Source organism: Streptopelia decaocto (genome assembly GCF_964273445.1).
Source record: "Streptopelia decaocto genome assembly, chromosome: 2".
In the NCBI taxonomy this organism is placed as follows: Eukaryota; Metazoa; Chordata; class Aves; order Columbiformes; family Columbidae; genus Streptopelia; species Streptopelia decaocto.
In genome coordinates this window covers 101978876-101995551 of record NC_138655.1, presented here as the reverse complement: position 1 = coordinate 101995551, position 16676 = coordinate 101978876, and the positions used below count along the sequence as shown (strand labels likewise).

Sequence of the window (16676 nt, the reverse complement as noted above, 5' to 3'; positions counted from 1 at the left end):
ATGTAGAATGTGCAAAGGATGAGATGTAAAATGGCAGCTAGCAGAAGCTGTTGTTATAAAATAGCATCAACATTCCCCCTCCATACTAACTAAAACCTGGAAACTATATGACATGTTGAATTGCAACAGCTGTAGTTGTATGAATTCTGATGTGAATTTAGGTCATAAAGCAAATGGGTTATAAAGCAAACCATGTGAAAGACCTTGATGCACATTTAAATACATTTGAAAAATCTTCAAGGAATTTAGGAGGATAATTTGATATTGACTGATGGTTTTCCAGAAAGACCATCCTAGGGCTGTCAAACAACAAGGATATGAGTCCAGATTTACGAGAATTAGTAGATCCTCAGAAGCAAATGGGCAGAGAACTTTGCTGGTGTTATTTCAGTCTGTTAATGCCTTTTACCATACCCATCATCACTTGCTTCGTTCACATTCGTGGTAGCAGAGTCACAAATCAGTAAAATTTACTAAATTCTGAATATTTTAAGAAGCCCTTTTGTTGTGCTTAAACAGCAGAGTGTTTCATAATAGCTATTGTTCCCCTGAACCAGGGACATCTTGAGCAATGTTGTCATAAAGCATGCTCAAAGGAGAAGAGAGTGGGGAGACCACCCCAAGGATTAATATGATAACTTAGAGCTTTTATTTGTAGACTGAAGTGGTTGAACTTCAGATGAATTGGTTTTGTGCTGGAATATGTTACCTAACCTGCTCTGATTAACAAGAGATTTTAGTGACTGGGTTAAATAAAATTATAGAAACGGGGCTGGCTCATGAGTTGTGTTTGCTCTTTTTTGTAGCTTCATGGAAGAGCTCAGACCTGGTTATGTTAAACGGGAAACAGTAGACGTATTAGCCCTGCTTTTCTAGCATCTGCTATTTTATCTATAGGGTGAAAGTTTGTTGAGGGAAAGAGGAGTAGGTAATGTTTAATTTAACTTACAATTTGCAAGCTAAGTTTTACACTATGTCAAGTATACCTAAGACATGTAGCATGGGACTGTTTGTTAGCATTTGTATAAATAAGACTTGTTTGACATCTGTAGTCTGGGTGTTGGAGATAAATGCATTAGGTTTCTGCAGCAGTGTCCGGGCCCCTGCCAACAGATAAAGGGATCTGAATAATTAAAAGGATCACACCTCCATGCTGTTGAGTTCAGGATCTGCACAATAATTTTTATTCACTCTGTCACAATAGTATATGCACTTTTTCAGGTCTCTCCCCTTATCATCACAGGTGATAAGTAATTGTTAAGGCAGATTAAACTGTTGGACATTAAAACCTTGCTAACACTGATGAAAGCTGGACACTTACCCAAGACATGCAGCACAGTACAGAGAAGCCTGGCCTTACCCTGTGGATGCTAGCTCCTCAGAAGGAGCAGTAAAACCACATCACAGAGCTACTGTATACAAGTTATTAACTAACTCCTGTTTTTCAGTACTTAGTAAACCTCGTTCAAGGTTTATCAATTTGGCAGTGGAACTCTGCCAGTGAAAAACTGTCTTTGAAACCAATCCAGCTGAGAAAATCCCAGCTGTAAAGAGGAAAAGCAACTGTTCTCTGTACTCCTGGAGTGCTGGTGGAGCAACCTCATGAATGAGGTGCTTTGCCGTATGTACACTGGATAAGTATATAGGCATTGAAAGTGTCCCAGGGTTCTCTACAACAGTTGACAGCACCAGACTGATGTGTACTGGTCTGAATCTTTGCCATTTTTGTTCAAACTAGCACTTTATTGTTAGTGTTTAAGGGCTTGTTTGGAGTTTGTGCTTTGCATCACATTCATGCTATAAAAGTAATGAGAATTTCAATATGTCTTCTGTACTGATATCTCTTTGTCTTTTTCCTTCTTTACAGCATTTTGTTTGCAGATATTGTGGGGTTCACAAGTTTGGCATCACAATGTACTGCCCAAGAGCTGGTGAAGCTGCTGAATGAGCTCTTTGGCAAATTTGATGAATTAGCTACAGTAAGTATAACATCCTTATTTCAATTTAATTTAAATTCCCTTCTGAAAAATGATGCATGAGCTATACATGTCAGAAATCTGTAATAGATTGATTTAGCCACATGTATCATGAATTTCTAGAGCTTCCATTCTTAATTAATATTCTGGAGAGAAAACAGTCTATTTTAATTGTTTAGGAAAGAAGCTTAAGTTGCTATTTTTAAATATACTTTTCTTCCCCCTCCTTGCAGGCCATCAGTGTTCGTCACTGGTTTTGTTTGCACAAAAGAGAGAAAATAGTTCAATATTTACATTTCTGTCCTGCATGGAAAGAAAACAGGATAATGGAAAATACGAATATTGGCAGTATGACATAAAACTACTGTCTGTGATAATAAGAAGCTACAGAGTAAAATTAGTTCTTGATAGAGAGCACTCCTTGTCACAGAAATTATGTTAGTTTTTCAGATAGGCTATTGTAGGCAAAATGGGATCCATATCATAACTGAAGCTTATGTTTTGGGTCATTGCACTTACATTGTACCAGATTCCCCAAGGAAAAGGAAAATGAGAGAAATGTTCGTAGCATATAACTCCTAGCAGTCTAATGGTACCACAAGCATTTAACAAGAAATGAGAGGAATGGATGTACCTGAAAAAGCCACATATCTTGTTTCAAATTTCATTTAACAATATGCTGAAAATGTGTTTTCCCCTTGAACAAAGCATAACTTCATCAAATCTATCTTGTTTGCCAGCCATGTCCTCAGAGCCTTCATTGCTGAGAACTATCACCTCCACATAAGTTATGCTTCTTCGTTGTCTGTCTTGTCTTCAAACTCTGCACAGCAGCCAAGAGGACATATTTCTTCAGGTCCCAAACATAAACAGCATCCACATTTTTTTCAGTCCAAACTCACTTCTCCTTGATGTAGTCTCAACATGAGAGATCTGAAGTCTGTGGACTCAGTTTGGGTCAACTATCCTGCCTATGTGCCCTCCCAACTTCTTGTGCAATCCCTGCTTTTTTGTTGGCAGGCCAGTATGAGAAGCTGAAAAGTCCTTGACTTCTTAGCAACAACTAAATCAGTAGTGTATGATCAACATTATTCATATTATAAATCCAAAACACAGCACCACACCAGCTACTAGGAAGAAAATCAACTCTATCCCAGCCAAAACCAAGACACTCCCTCTTGATAAACAGCTGTCAAGGACCCCAAGAAGAAATAAGTCTTCTGCTCTGCAAGATGCTAGGGTTGAGGAAGACCTGTTCTTAGTTAAATGGGTTATCGTTTGATCAAGTGCTTTGTCCTGATTTGTACTAGATCTTCTATTCAAATCTGAACAGAGAGGGATTATTGTGTGTTCCCTTTTTGCATGAAAAATGGAAGATTAACTTAAATGCTGAATAGAGATGCAATGGAGGTGCTGGTTTGGTGTGAATTTGTAACACACTTTGTGTAATTGATTCATGACTGGAACTACTGGCAGTGCCTCATAGAGAGCACAGGTCCCCAGACTAGAGTACTTCAGAGATGTATACCTTAGAAATAAAAGAGACTGCCATAATCATTGGCAAGAGTTTAAATGGCTTTAAAAGTTCAGATAGTCTCCTTACTTTCATTTCATTACTGAATTTCATCCTCCAAATGTCAACCAGACATTTAATAAGCTCTTTTAAAACTTATAATGCTAAAATTTTTGGAGTCATCATTGCTGTGAAACAAAAAGCAGTGTAATAACACCCAAGTACTGTGACATAACAGGAGATGTCACATGTGCACACACACGGGCTGTGACATGTGACATGGCATTGAAGCCAGGGAGATGGCTACTGCACCATGCTTGCTCCCTTAGCAGTGGCCAGGTGCAGTGAACTGGAGGTCTCAGTGACACCTGAAGCCAGGGTAACAGGCAGATGCCAGCTTTTGGTGCAAGGTCAGTTTATCAGGGAAAGAAGCACATCAGAGACAGCAGAAGAGCTAAAAAGCCTTGGCTTTTCTGTTCAGCCTTCCTACATTCTTCTTCCACATTTGAAAATAAACCTCATGGTTTCTTTCAGCTATGTGAAGAAGATTTGTTATTTACATGTCCCTCTAGTTCAAACTGTGCTGTATTGGGCTGTGATTAAGGACAGAACACAGGAGCTTTCCTCGACACCTTCTGATGTGGTAAAGGGCCGCTTGTTATTGTGTCTCCTGCAGTTGGAAGAAATGTGCTGAGAAGTGCAATTTTTCAGAAGGATTATGATCTCGGTGTTAAATCAACTTCTAGGTATTAATTATTAGGTCAAAACAGAGAACTAGGCTGATTTTAAAACAGTGCTGTGCTTTAACATTCAGCATGATGAAGGAGCAAACTGCAGGGACTTTAAAGAAAAATGTAGTGGCAATAGTTATGTTCCCTGTGACTACTAAGGTGTGATGTGTGAGTGTGCATGCTGTGTGCTGCTGCTTCTTAGGAAGCAAGGTCAACTGAAAGGGGCAGTTTATGGCAATCCATGTTAAAAAAATTATCCTGTCTTAAAATTGTAAGGCTTAAAAAAAACCCTGTCGCTACTGTGGGAAGTCTAATAAGTGTAAGGCAACATATTTGCTGGGACACTTAAGTAAGAGCTTTGGCATTTTGGAACATTGACATATTGTAGGAATAATGAGTCTGCTTTTTGACAGTGTAGTTCTGAAGCTGACCAGAAACAGGTACTTCCGATGAGCATAAAAAATTCTTGTAGAGAGATCCAGGACAATGTAATCCTAAAGTTTGTTCTTCTGACATTTAGAAGCTGGTTTATGCTTTTTAGCATTAGGTTTTTCCCTCTTTCTCTATGCTGTTTCTTTGATTTTTTTTTTGTTTGTTTGTTTGGTAAGACAAATAGTTTTGCTCTTTTTGAAATGCTGCTCCTTATTTTTAAAATCACAGTATCTTCAATATAACTACAGCTCATGACAGGGAGTTCTGAAAGCAAACCTTAGGTTTCAATTTATTGAAACCTAAGGTTTCAATAAAGTTTGCTTGTGCATTCTGTTCAGGGAAGAAAAATTTCAGGGAAGAAAAATCCTGATCTTCTTAACCCCTAGTAGAAATCATTTGTATTTTTATTGTGTCCTTTCTTTTTTATTCACCTCTATAGAAAAAATGTTTTTCAAACGCTCGTCTTGTACATTGCTGCTGAGCCTTAGGCAAAGGGTCAGTAAGTAATATTTTTGATCAGCTTCTGTGTTTTTGTTTTGTTTTGTTTTCTTAGCTGTGTCAAGAACAGTCAGTCCTTTGCTGTGCTTCAAACTAGCTGTTTCTGCAAAAAACAACACTTTAAGAAATTGATTCTATTGAATATATAGAATGCTTTTAGTTTATGAGAAGATAATTCAAATGTATTTCTAAAATATAAAATGAACAAAGTTTTGTGGGCTTGTTAAGATGGGAAATTTAGTGCTGGAAAATATAAACTTGCAGCATGTAACCATTCTTTATGGAAACTGGTTCGTGTGCACTAGGTGGAGATGTTTACAAAGACTAATTTTAAGGAGACTTGTCTACCTAGTTCCCTTGAGAACCAGTGCAGACACAGGATGCCACTGAGGCAGATCATGCAGGTCAGCTTGAATTCAGTCTGAACAACTGTCTGGAGAGGTCTTCTAGAGACACCTAAGGAAGTAAGCTTGCTTTAATTAGAACAGTCATATTGAATATGCCTGAGACACTATAGGATTAAGGACAAATGATGTGTGTATGGCTAAGGTAAGTGTTTGTGCAACACTTTTCGAGGGAGGAAGACAATGTCACATACTTTAAGTATTTTAGGAACATCTAAATGGGCAGGTACTACAGAGGTTAGGTCTTTCCTAACCTCCTTTACGGTACTTTTTAGGTAGGAGGATACAGAGCTTGGTGTGCCAGTTCTGTGTCATGCATGCTTCCTGAGTGTGCATTCCACAAATCCAAGATATGCATCTTTGTATAGGACTGTGTTGAATTATTCTGATCAGCTTCAGATGTTTGCAGTGTGGGCATTTGGACTGAAATGAATTGTTTTGATTCCTCATTCAGTTATCACAGAGAAAGGAATGTCTGGAGTTCATAGAATCATTTAGATTAGAAAAGGCCTTTAAGATCATCCAGTCCAACAGCAAACCCAACACTGCCAAATCCACCACTAAACCATGTGCCTAAGTGCCACATCTACACATCTTTTAAACACCTCCAGGGATGGTGACTCTAACCACTTCCCTAGGAAACCTGTTCCAATGTTTGATAACACCTTCCATGAAGAAATTTTTCCTAACATGCAATCTAAACCTCCTTTGGTGCAACTTGAGACTGTTTCCTATTGTTCTATCACTTGTTGCTTGGGAAAAGAGACCAACACCCACCTTGTTACAACACTTCGCTACAACATCGGAAAAGTTCTCCCCCTCAGCCTTCTTTTCTCCAGGCTAAACAACCCTAGTTCCTTCAGCTGTTCCTCATAAGACTTGAGCTCCAGACCCTTCTCTGAACTCTCTCTAGAACCTCAATGTCTTTCCTGTAGTGCAGGGCCCAAAACTGAACATAATATTCAAGGTGGGGCCTCATCAGTACCAAGTACAGGGGGAAGATCGCTTCTCTAGTCCTGTTGACCACACTGTTCTTGTTATACACTAGGATGCTGTTGGCCTTCTTGACCACCTGGGCATACTGCTGGCTCATATTCAACCACCTGTCGACCAACACCCCCAGATCCTTTTCTGTCAGGCAGCTTTCCAGCAAATCTTCGCCGAGACCGTAGCACTGCTTGGGGTTGTTGGAACCCAAGTGCAGGACCCAGCACTTGGCCTTGTTGAACCTCATACAGTTGGCCTCAGCCCATCAATCCAGCCAGTCCAGATCCCTCAGTATGGTCGCCCTACCCTCCAGCAGATCAACACTCTCACTATTTGATGTCATCTGCAAATTTACCAAGGGTGGACTCAAACCCCTCATCCAGATTACTGATAAAGATATTAAAGAGAACTTGCCGCAATACTGAGCCCTGAGGAACACCACTTGTGAGCAGCCACCAACCTCATTTAACACCATTTGCCATAAATCTTTCTGCCTGGCCATCCAGGCAGTTTTTGACCCAGGAAAGAGTAAACCTGTTCAATCCAATATGTGTCATCCAAGGAGGCTGTGTAATTGCACCCCAGAAGTGCCTGTTTCACTTCATCATTGTACAGGCGGTTTGACTGATAAGTCAGGTGTGTCTAATGGACTTTGTATACACAATCCTACATGGAGTCCTTTGCCTATGTGCAGTTCTGTTATGCAGGGCATGGCAGTACATCAGGAGAGCAGTTGTTAGAACCTCTCCTCAGCCTGGAGGTCACCATGTCTCCCGCAGTGGAGTCCAGAAGCCCTATCTTCAGAGCAGTCAGCTTTGCTCTTCTCAAGCCACGCTTTTTATCTCTTATGGAAATCTCTCTGGAAACTACTCTCTTTATAGCCAGCTGTATACAATATCTTGCTAGTTCTTTCCATGCTGTCATTTTTCAGTAATTCTGACAAGTGGAAAGGAATGCCTGTTTCCAGTGATTAGGTCTTAAAGATTTCCCATGCTTTTTGTTTGGAGAATGACTGAATTTCATACTTTTGTTGGTGCACAAACATGACAGGTTTTTTTTTAAATCTTAAATCTTTTAAATCTGTTGTGTTGTTTCCAGAAGAATCTGGAAAAATATCCATTTCCTGAAATTTAGGGCTTAGTTTTTCAACATTTAGAGTGTATTTGGTTTAGACTTGTTTCTCCTGGGATATTCCTCTTCATAAAAAGATGGCATCTTAAAGGATACTTAGTGAAAGCTGGAAAGGAGACAAGCATGCATATTGGTCATGATAACTGCGTAAAATATTCTTCCTAAAATCCTTTTTCATTTGTAAGTAAATGAACATATATGACTGTTAAATATGTTCTCACTCTCCAGTACTAAAAACATTTAACCTCCTTGTTTTGTAAAATTATGCTCCATGTGGAGTAGGGAAGGAATTTATTGTGGGAATGGGAATGCACAGAAAAGGTAGGCCAAGAACCAGTAGGTTATTGCAAGTCAGCATATATAATTGCCAATAAAATTGAGGGAAATTGAAGAAAAATATCTTCCTTTTTATAGCTATCTTGACTAATTTTACATTGTTTCATGTATGATATGACTCCCATGGTGGCAGATAATTTGTCATGACTTCTCAAGTACAGTTCTAAATTACAAGCTTACATATGCTCATCTGGAGATTGTCAGCTTTCCTCAATCAGAGCTTATCAACCAATTTTCTGTAGTACTTCCTATGTCATAACCAGATTTGTTTTCCTTTCCTATTATTTCTGCCCCTCAGTAGAAGCTCTTCTTGTTAAGTCTGTATTCGTTCTTATTGCTATGAGTATGTCTCCATTACCCTGCTAAATTGAACTCTATGGAGTATTGCAGTTAGCCTGTTCTCAAGGTTTTTTATGCTGGGACTGGCAGATATGCACATATATAAGTCAGTAAAGTTACTGTTTGCTGGCATTCCATTAAAAGGTTATCAAAATAATTGTTTCCGTTTTTAAACAGACAGTTCAAAACCTGGGTGAAAAGAAATGTTAAAATGTATATGCAGTAATTGACAAGAATCAATGACATTTTCTAATGGGCTGGACAGTTTTCAAAAGTGTATTATTATTATTAGCATGCTGCAATTTAATGGACCTGCTGGTAATTTCCATGTCACTTTATTACACTCAGGATTGGAGTATGAAGTATATCTGATAAAATGGCTTAAATAACCTCTCACATTTTGGCCCACATTCATCAAGTTATAAAATAGATTTCGGAACTAGACAGAGAAACCATGCTGGTAAATATTTTTGTTTTACTGAAAACAGTGTAAAATGATAAGTGAAATTATTGTCTGTCATTAATGAAAGTTGCAGATGGTGTGGGTAAATTCTGCATCCACCTCTGGGAACCCCAACACAAGACAGCCATGGACCTGTTGGAGAGGGTCCAGAAGAGAGTAACAAAGAGAACACTTCCCTGATGAAGAAAGGCTGAGAGAATTGGGTTTGTTCAACTTGGAGAAGAGAAGGGTCCAGGGAGACGTTATTTAGGCCTTTATTTAGGGGGCTTACAAGAAAGTTTGAGAGAGGTTTTTTCCAGAGTCTATAGTGATAGGACAAGGCGAAAAGGTTTTAAACCGAAAGACAGTAGATTTAGAGGAGATATAAGGAATAAATGATTTATGATTAGGGTGATGAGAAACTGGAACAGGTTTCTCAGGGATGTTGTAGATACCTCATCCCTGGAAGTGTCAGGCTGGATTGAGCTTTGAGCAACCTGATCTAGTGGAAGATGTCACTACCCGTGACAGGGGAGTTTGAACTAGATGATCTTTCCAACCCAAACCATCCTGATTCTGTGATTTTATGATTTTCACAAGATTAACTGTGAGGCTCACATTTTATCAGCACAGAAGGAGGGCCCTTTCAAAGGGGCTTCAAAGCAGGGTTCAAAGGAGTGTTTTTCATGGGAATCTAAAACCATTTTTTCATCTTTTTCTGTATCTAGCTGCACTGTTGTAAATACTGCTGTAGTCTAAGAGACTTTCGCTGAGTGGTCCTTCCCATGGAATGTTTTTGGTTTTGTTTTTCTCTAAAGCTTTTTGGTGCACAAAGTAATACAGCTGAATGAAAAAAATAGCAAGATCTTTTATGTTTTGCCTAATTTTATAGGGAAATTAAGTATAGTAGGAAAGTACAAATATCAAAAATGCAAACTGATATCTCAGAAAGGATCTGTTCCTCACACTGTGCTCTGAACTTAAATAACTTAATATGGTATTGCTTAGTTGCACTGTACAGCTTTCCAACTAACTCCATCCAATTCACTGCCTTTTCTTCTATGATCCTGAAGGAGAATGGCTTGTCCTTCACCATTTCCTTTACAGCAGAACACTGTATTATGCCCTTTCAAGTGTACTTGGAACAGTAAGGCATTCGCTCTATCTCTTTGTAAAGGAAGGAGTGGATTAGTAATGTTGGGAACAGACATCAACACCCAGGCATCTTCTGTGTTGAAATCTGTTGAAAGGGGGGCTCAAAACAGGTATCTGACCCATAACTGTCAGGCAGAATCAACTTGGTTAATACATCAATAGTGCAGAGGATGAATTATAAAAATTTGCATTTATCACATATGTCATGTATATATGCAAGACAGTGTAGGTAAGTTTTCAGAACTGTGTGTTTGTACATCTTGTAAATGCACATATATATATCTATGGGTTCATATATTTACACAGTACGATACCCAAAATATAGGTTTTTTCCACTTCTGTTCCAATCTAATGGATGAATTCAATGCAATTGAATAGAGACATCATTCCAGTTTTAGAGGATGCAGTAGAAAATGCTATTCTTTCTGCCAGTTTCTTTTGTGTCTTTGTACACATATATAGTATAGATAAATTTATATTAATTTCTAGAGTGATTCGAAGCTTTCTATGCCAATTTTCTATTGAGATTGTTTGTATACTGAGCATAATGTTATATGGTATTGAATATCCCTTTGGCTAGTTTGGGTCTGCTGTCCTGGCTGTGTCCTGGCTCCCAGCTTGCTGTGAAAATTAACTCTATCACAGCCAAACTCAGGACAAAGTAGAATGAAGTTCTGGGTTTGTAAAGAGAGATAAATAAGGAATGCATTTTATTGCTATCACATTTTTTCCCCAAATAGTCATTTTATACTGTAATAACTAAGAATAAAATAACTGTCATGTTATTAACCTGGATTACTGAATCATGGCTTGGATCCCTGAGGATTAGAGGGACAGCTGGTATAAGTTAGTGTACTTCCCCTAAACCGATGATGTCATGCTGATTAATATAAACTGCCTGCCTGATACAAACATTTCAGCTCTGAGCACAGCAGGCTGCTCAGAGGAAGCTGTTGGAATGGGGCTTTCCAAACCAAAATGACTGATAAACCAAGAAAGGAAAACAAGAAGAACAACATGAAAGTATTTCTGTGACGGGTCCTTTCCTCAGGGTCACTGTGATCTTCCTTTTGTCTCATTGAACTCCTGTAAAGGAGGGTGACGATGCCCCTCTGTGGCACTGCCTGGCTCCAGTGATGAGGATCTGAGGATCTTGACAGCAGTGACAGGGCCAGGAGAGTGTTGTATATTCCTTCTTCAACCCTCATAGTTCACCACTGTCCCCCTAGAATTAAGTCTACTCTCAGTGAAAACTGAGCCATCAGAGATTTGCATTTGGATGCTTTCCCTTTACCCAACACTTCTCTTCAATGTGTGAAGAAAACATTGAGCTAACACTTTTTTTTTTTTTTTTTTTTTTAGGGAGCCAGGTAATGTTTTTTACTCCACAAACAGTTTCAGACAGTGAATGGATGAAGGGGGCATGAAGGGTTTTTGAGATCAAGAGCTGTTCACTGTGCTACCAGTGCACCTCCTGCCACTCCTCTGCTTCATGCAGTGCTAATTTGTACTAATTTGAAGCTGTGCAGGGGCAATATCCAGACATGTCACTAATGTTGAAGTCTGAGGTTTGGTGAGGATGCCAAAGCCTTCCCCTGACAAAGTAAAGCCTTCAGTGTAAGTCCAGGCCTAATAAATCTCCTCACTTTTACCTCAACATATAAGCAGCTGAACCTGGACATGTCCAGGTTTTGGTTTTATCTTTTTTGTCTTTTTTTTTAAATTTTTTTACAGTCTAACTTTGCAACCAGTAAGCATCATAGGTAGTGACCAAACTCCTGTTCACATTTTTCTAGCCTAAACAAAACTAAATGTTACTACTGCTCACATCCAAGAGCATTCTAGAAAAGTGTAAGACTGGTAGGGTTCGAGTTGCATCTTTTTGTAGTCCTTATTAATATTTTCTCTTACTCTGCACATCATAACTAAATCCAAATTGTCTGAATATGGTAAAGAATCTTTATTGTGTACCTTAGCTGATGCAGTTTTTATTAGTAGGAACAGTAAAAAAAGTGTCTTTCTAACTTATGGATAAATAAAATCCCTCCTACTCATAGACTGTGATCCCAGGAGGGTAGGATAGTAAAAGTCTGAAGAGAACACCTGCAAATTAGGTTGCTAGCAGGCTTGCAGAAAAATAAATGGATGTGTACAATAAACATAAAAGATATTGTAATTAAGTCAAACAGAGTCAGAATCACCCTTGGTGTAATTCCACTGCAGTTAGTGGACTTATGAGAGAGAGAAGTTCAGTGTTTAGCTTTTAAAATTGTTTTACGGCTGACCTTCCTTTTTGGCTCACTTTCATAGGTACTCACATATCATGAAGACACATGAATATGTAGAAATACCTAGATTGTTTCAATGACAGGCAACAGAGCAGGGACTCTTTCCTGGATTAGCATCTGCCATCTCTAAAATAAATAAAAGCTTTAAAGAGGCTCTTCTCCTACCAGACAGTGTTACAAGAAACAAAAATAAGGTGCTGAGCATCCCTGACTTTGGATCTATTTATGTAACAAATACTTAGCTTGGATAGTCTATTAAAAAAAAATCCAGCAGAAACAGTAAGAATTGTTGCAATCTGACATCTGAGGAAGATCTTCCTTTAAAAGACTTTACATTTGTGCAGTACAGTCCCTCTGTTCAAGAGAACACCTAGCTGTGAGAGGTCTTCAAGCTCCTTACACTTTGTTATTTCTTTGAGACAACTTTTTTTGATAAAATTATTTTCACTTTATTTTTTATTAAAAAAAGAACCCTCATCCTGAGTATACTAAACATTATTTGATTTGTATAGTACGGTAATATGGAGATAATGGTGCAAATTTCCAGTTTTGCTGTCTAAGTTGGCAGACTTCACTCTATCTGCAGAATACATTTAAAAAACCAAACCAAAACAAAACGACAACAACAAAACAAAAAACAGAAAACAAACAAAAAAAAAAAAACAAACAAAAAAAACCAAACCCTACAACAACAAAAACCCAGAGTTGTTTGAAACAGAAGGCCCTCCCCATTCTACCTAACACATAGGTAGAATCAAATTCTTTATAAAGTGCTTGTCTGAAAGTGTAAAGAAAGCACTTAGCAACTTTGAAGTATTCTCTGCTTTCCCAGCTGGGCCTCCACTTCACACTGACAAACCCTGTGACTGACAGTTGTGCCAGAGAGAATTCTGCAGATCCGCTTGGAAAAATCTCAGTAAGGAACTGCAGGTGGGGAAGCTGCCTGGCTGATGCAGTGCTAGCAATCTCTGGTGCTTTTTATCATGTTCATAAAACCAAATAATCAGCTGTTACTAAACAGGCGTTGCTTGTATACTGTGACTGGAATTTGTAACTATCACACTTGAATTCATCACTGTCACAAATGTGAAAAATATTGCTGTGTCGAGGGCTTCTTTGGAAGTTGCTGAGGAAACAAAACAAAGAGAGGGAAAGGGTTTGTTTTGTTAATTTGCATATCAATCCTTAAAAAGATTGCTATTACAAAGCTGCACTGTCTCCTTCCTGGAAGTCTGCTTCACATGTCAAGAAAAAGAAAACAAACTTTTTTTTCTAGATATTACTGTATATTAATTGATTGTTATAAATAAGGACAGTGAGGATACATCTGATAAGGAACAGAGTGGTGGTTTCAAAAACAGCAGGTGATTTAGGCATATGTCCTCCATTTAAATTATCTCTCTCTAGAAAATGCTGTAGCCCTTATTTTCTTTTATTTTTCTCCTGCACAAGTAATAAACTGACTTGAAAAAGTGGTAATGGATCAAGCTTTTTTATGTTTTTGTTTGTTTGTTTTTCCTTTCTTAATCTATCTACCAGACTGCTAGCTTTTCTGTGACAATCTGACAGTAATTTTATGTATCCTGTTATAAAATGTGCAGCACTGCTTTATAGCACAGGAAGCTCTCTAAGAAAACTAAGTCATTAGAAATGAGCCATTTTGGAGGTAGACACTGAATAGGAACACTGATCAGTTGTATTGTCAAGCCCAGGTTACTGAAAAGGCTTTTCTGAATAACTTTTAACTGGGTCAAATAGCCATTGCCTGGCCACAGATCATGCACATGAAATTTGAAGATGAAAAGGGCTTTATAGAGGATTGTAAGGTGTGAGTCAAAACTGGATTCATTTTGGAAAGTGAGTTCCAGCTTTAACTACTTAGTACCCTTTACTGCTTTAAGATTTGACTTTTTTTTTTTTAATGGCTTATTTTGGCAATATAATTTAGTGGCTTCTACTAAAAAATTTGGGGCTTTCTATTAAAAAACTTAGTCGTTTTTGTCCGAAAACCTTGATTTGGAAGGTGTGTTTTGTGTCAGGATAGATTTGGAGCTCTGCATATTATTTTGTGTACATCAATAATGATTTTATTAATATAATACCATTTAGCCAAGGATCTCAAAGCACACAATTAAAACTCTAAGCAAAATTGGTGAGGCATTTGTGACTGTAGGCTGTGGGAATATTTTAAGGCCCCAGTAATAATGCTTCTAGAATAATTATGCTTGATTAAAATATATCTTAGCAATGATAAATGGCAGTATATTTTAAATCCTGCTGTACTGCAGAAGATATATTCAGTAGTCACTCTTAGAAAAGTCTTTTCTACTACTTAAGCATAGCCAAAAGGATTGTTCTCTTCTTTGATTCAAGATCTGAATTTACTGCTTAATTTATAAAAACAAGTAGACAAATAGATAAACCCATTTTTCCAGTGTTAGCACGCCTTCTTCCATGCCTGAATAGAGATAATTCTCATTTTATAATATTTGTTCAATACTCAGAAACAGTTCTAAAGACGACAGGTGTAGTAATGTCTACAGCTGAAAAAGAGTGTAAAAACCAGCCCCAAATGCTGGTGTCTGACATGTCAGAGAATGGGATTGCTGTAGACATAGCCATCACTTTTGAGCTGGAATATGGTTAATAATGTGGAGAGTGTGGTCAACTCTGGAAGGTTTTGATTCTTGTAGACAGGAGACAGGATGAGAATATGTGCCTGTATAAGACCAGTATGATTAGGTCACTTCTTTTGCAGAAATTTTAAATTTTCCCACCACAGCCCTCTCTCTTTTTTTTTTTTTTTTCCTTTCTTCCTTTCTGTGCCACTGAAGTCAAGTCTACACTGCTGGGGAAGGAAACAGATTTTTGTTAATCCTGTCTCATTATATTCACAATGCTGATTTTGCATGGCTCTTACTGATATAGTCCCAGCTGTTAAAGTTGGATTCATTAAATCAGGTTATTTAATTTTCTGTGCCATACTCTGAATGGGTACAAGTCCCCATAGTCTAGCTGCAAGGAATACTATCATCTTGTCATGTTTCCTCATAGTTTGTTAGTTAACGGCACAGCTTTGTTAAAGGCCTTTTGTTATGTGCTCTTTGTTTATAAATGAACTTTCTGCTCAGATAGATGTAGCAATCATGACATGCCATCATAGGTTTTTCAAAATAGGAGGGATTTATCCCGATGTCTTTGGCTGTAGAAGTTAAACTGTATGCAAACAGGAGATAAATTCAATGGTAATGCAAACTGACTGCATCTTCTGATCTGCAAGTGTGATTACTTCATTTGACCACAAGAAGATTCCCTCAATGATTGCATAGTATTGGAGAAAAATTTATCTTCTAAATATTGGAATGTTTATTTGAATTGTAAAACTTTTCCCATTCTGTTTTTATTAAAGGAAAACCACTGCAGAAGAATAAAAATCCTAGGAGACTGTTACTACTGTGTATCAGGATTGACCCAGCCCAAAACAGATCATGCCCACTGCTGTGTTGAAATGGGACTAGATATGATTGACACCATCACGTAAGTACTGTGCACAGTGAACCCAGACAGGAGCGCTACATCTTCTATGTGGTATTCAGGAGGTGTGTTCTCAGAAAAACACCAATGTCTGCTAGCACTGCCCACCTAGCAATTCACACTGCTACATTCAGGTCACAGGATACTGATTTTAGGAGGGGTCATTCTAGACATCAATTTTCCACTCCATTTAATCACTGTGAGGAAAAAGTGCACAAATATGAGTATGCAGAGTCACATAAATGTACTTACGAGGGAACAGAAATATACTGGGAAATAATGAAATATTCGTATTGCCATTTGCTACAAAGAAAGGAGTTCAATTTCTTGTTTTACAGCAATAAACACCACTTGTTTTGCACACCAGTACATAAATTCAAAGCCAGTCCTAATGTATGCATTTTGTATATGTGTTTGTATTCTCAAAATGATAGCTTGTTGGTTGTTTTGGTGGTCATTTCTGTATGTTATGTTTAATCCTTGAATTTATTTTGCTTTTCAGAAATGTAATGTGAAATTCACTTTACTGATCAAAATATTTTTTTTATGCTTGAGAGCTCTGCATTGATCATTATTTTATCAAGGTGAAAAATGTGAATGTGAGAGAGTGAGCCAGTTATTCTTTCTCTCTGTTGTCTGCTGGACTGTTGGGAATATGGAGTTGACTCAAGGTTCTGCTTCCGCTCACTTAATTGCTGAGTTGTGCATTGTATACAGAGAAGACCTGCCTTCTCTGTGAAGGTGAATCGACCACAGTCCAATCTAAATTTAAAAATTAATAGTAAACAATTAAATAAAGAAAAATATATCAAATAAGCAAACATAAGGTTTACCAGTTCAAATTATGCATTTTTTGTTTGGAACATTTCACCTTCTTTCTTTTCCTAATAAAGTTTTTACTACATCTTAT

At 37.9% G+C, this 16676-nt stretch overlaps 1 protein-coding gene across 1 annotated transcript in view; it reads left to right on the top strand.

Annotated features, from left to right (window-relative positions):
• ADCY1 (adenylate cyclase 1) overlaps positions 1-16676 on the top strand; it is a 146264-nt gene that overhangs the window by 71636 nt on the left and 57952 nt on the right. The window contains exons 4-5 of the mRNA XM_082045793.1: positions 1868-1979; positions 15642-15769. Of these exons, the coding sequence (XP_081901919.1) occupies positions 1868-1979; positions 15642-15769 (240 nt within the window). The remainder of the gene's footprint in view (positions 1-1867; positions 1980-15641; positions 15770-16676) is intronic.